Source organism: Temnothorax curvispinosus, unplaced genomic scaffold, assembly GCF_003070985.1.
Source record: "Temnothorax curvispinosus isolate PA1 unplaced genomic scaffold, ASM307098v1 QBEX01000923.1, whole genome shotgun sequence".
NCBI classification, from domain to species: Eukaryota; Metazoa; Arthropoda; class Insecta; order Hymenoptera; family Formicidae; genus Temnothorax; species Temnothorax curvispinosus.
The window spans coordinates 1-2836 of NW_020210703.1; the positions used below are offsets into that span (position 1 = coordinate 1).

Consider the following 2836-nt stretch of genomic DNA (forward strand, 5'->3'; position numbering starts at 1 on the left):
CCCCCCCGACCCCGCCACCGACCCCCCCGACCCCGCCGCCAACCCGTCCGACCCCACCACCGGTTGGCGAATGCAGACATGGCGATCTACTGCCGCACGAATGTGTATGTACTAAATTCTACGAATGCAAATATGGTCGCAAAGCTGTGCGTGACTGTCCGGTCGGTCAGCGTTTCAATCCTTCAACGAAGACTTGCGAAGTGGGAGACTGCAATACAACTCCGCCACCTCCGCCACCCGTGTGCCAGGAAGGCGAATTTCTACCTCATGAGTGCCAATGCAATAAATACTACCAGTGCAAGAACGGTCGGAAGGCTCTGCGTGAATGCGACCAGGGATGGCACTTCGACAATTCAACGCGGCGATGCATTCCGGGGAACTGCAACAATCCTAAACCAAGGTGCGTGAACGGCGATGCAAAGAAACACGAATGTGGCTGCGATAAGTATTATAAATGCAATAATGATGATTGGCTCCTCGAGCATTGCGCAGAGGGTCTACATTTTAGCGAGACTAAAAAAATATGCATGAATCCATTAGATGCGGGCTGCGACAAAAACGTGAAACCTAAACCTGGCGATTGCCCAAGTTCTAGTCCCTCAAAATGGGCTCACGAGTGCGACTGTAGATTATATTACCAGTGCGAAAGCGGAAAGAAGAAATTATATGACTGCAGTTGGGGCAACTACTTCAACATTGCTAATCTGAAATGCGATGTCGCGTCAAAGGTAAACTGTAAAAATAATTGGGACGACTGGGTATAGGTAACTATCGATTTTGAAAAAAGCTGGACAACTGGATGTAGATAACCATCGATTTCAAAGGAAGCATGAAAAGGTTGAGAGTAACGAGAAGCAAATTGCATATTTGCTAAAACTATACTGCTGTATTTGTAGGAGTAGAGAATTTTGTTAAGATATTTTAATAAATCTGATAATCTAAGATTGTGTTAAAATTCTTTTATTATTTCGATCTCCTGATAGCGTATACGACACACACGAATACATAATTTCTTACTTCCAATTCAAATAAAAGACATAAAAATGAAAAGAGGTCTCTCTCTTTCCTCTCATCTCTTTCTTTTTATATACAGGGAATTTCCCTGAAGTTTTATTGACCTGGAACATCCTGTATATATAAAATCTGTCTCTCTTGATAATTTAAAGCAAAGTATAAATATAAAGATGCGTCATATACGTGAATCATTTTCTACGAAATAATCTCATTATCAGCGAATTACGCGATGCATTGTATTATCACCAGAAATTAAATTACATATGTTTCAAGAAATAAGTATAACAAAAAATTATCAATAAAAATTTTCTTTCTCCCAACTTTACTCATGACCACCGCGAATCTTGTCACTCATCCTTAAATACATTCGCCCGGTTCATGGAATATATTTTATAATATGTATAATGTATATGTATATGCAAATATCTGTGTAAAAAAAAAAAAAAAAAAAAAAATAAAGAGTTGAAGACACGTTTAGAGGAGCATTTCGATACCTGTGATATAGTAATCTAAAATCAAAACCCATCAGAAAAAACTCTGTTATTCGGTAAGTGTTCCTAATGGTAAATGGGACGAATATACAAGGAATAATGGCGCGATTTTCTATAATAAGCTGCTCTCCTCCCACAATTTCTGACTAGTTATCACTAGATAACAGTCATCCCTGTCTTCGAAAAATGATACTATCACTGATCATACATCGATCATCCTGATCCCTGCGCATGTGTTGAATTCCTCTTTGCCTACAAAACGTTTTCGACGATGTCTTTTTCTCTCGATATCACACACAATAAGTTGTCTATTGTCCTTAAAAATCTACTGTCTGAATTTATCGAGTACTAGCAAATTATTAATGAGAAATAGCAACTTTACATATGGCATCTTTACTTATCGCGAAAAGTTATATTTCATTTCTCTTAAAATCATTTACGTAATAAGTACTTGATCAAAAAAAAAAATATTCATTGTCATAAATAAATCACGCCGTATAGATGATATTTTGATAAGAACGTGTGAACATATCCTGCATTTATCTTATAATACATTTACGTGAAAATTTCGATGATAAAGCTTGATCAAAGTAAAATTAGATTAAATCATGCCGCTCTAACTTATCACATATACTGTATGTATCTAATAAATTATTTATGGACACAATTTGTACTTATGTATTATTCCGTTAAATAAAATTATTGTAAGAAAACTAGGTGTGCAAATATTTTTTTATCCACTATATGTATTTATTAATTTATAAGCGCATAACAAATTTTGTATTAAAATCTGTGTAAGCGAGCGAAGATAAATGCGTTCGTAGTCTATCATCTTGAAGCAAATATAACTCTAATTAATATAAATTGTTTAGAATTATGTTGAAAATCTATAAAAATAAAAAAAAATATACACAAAAGACACTTCAAGTGCGAAATAAATGCATCCTTATACATTTGATTTAAAAATTGATTTAAAAATCTACAAAATGCTTTTCATTTCTTTTCTGCATTTATGAAGACATTAAGATCGTATAGATTAAAAAAAGGTCTGAAAACTAGAAATATTGAATATTGAAAATAATATTTAGGGTCGGAGATGCTGAGAGAAGAAGTCATGAATGAAACTTTTATAATATAGTTGGCGGCTAGCGAACAAGATATTAATCGATTTTAAGATTAATTCGCTCAATTGTTATCGATAACGCGAGAATTTGGAGATGTGACGTGTAAGATTAATATCACGAAAAGCGATCTAAAGCGGGAACATGTGAGTGTTAAAACACGTTGTTACTCGTCGTAGTTCTAACAAGCTCATCGTTTTATTAAGAATT

At 35.0% G+C, this 2836-nt stretch overlaps 1 protein-coding gene across 1 annotated transcript; it reads left to right on the forward strand.

Annotated features, from left to right (window-relative positions):
- Positions 1-61: 61 nt before the first annotated feature.
- Positions 62-1439, forward strand: LOC112459178. Its single transcript, XM_025023187.1, has 2 exons — positions 62-400; positions 541-1439. The coding sequence occupies exons 1-2, from the start codon at positions 79-81 to the stop codon at positions 762-764; spliced, it is 546 nt and encodes a 181-aa protein (XP_024878955.1). The 5' UTR covers positions 62-78; the 3' UTR covers positions 765-1439.
- The last annotated feature ends 1397 nt before the right edge of the window (positions 1440-2836 follow it).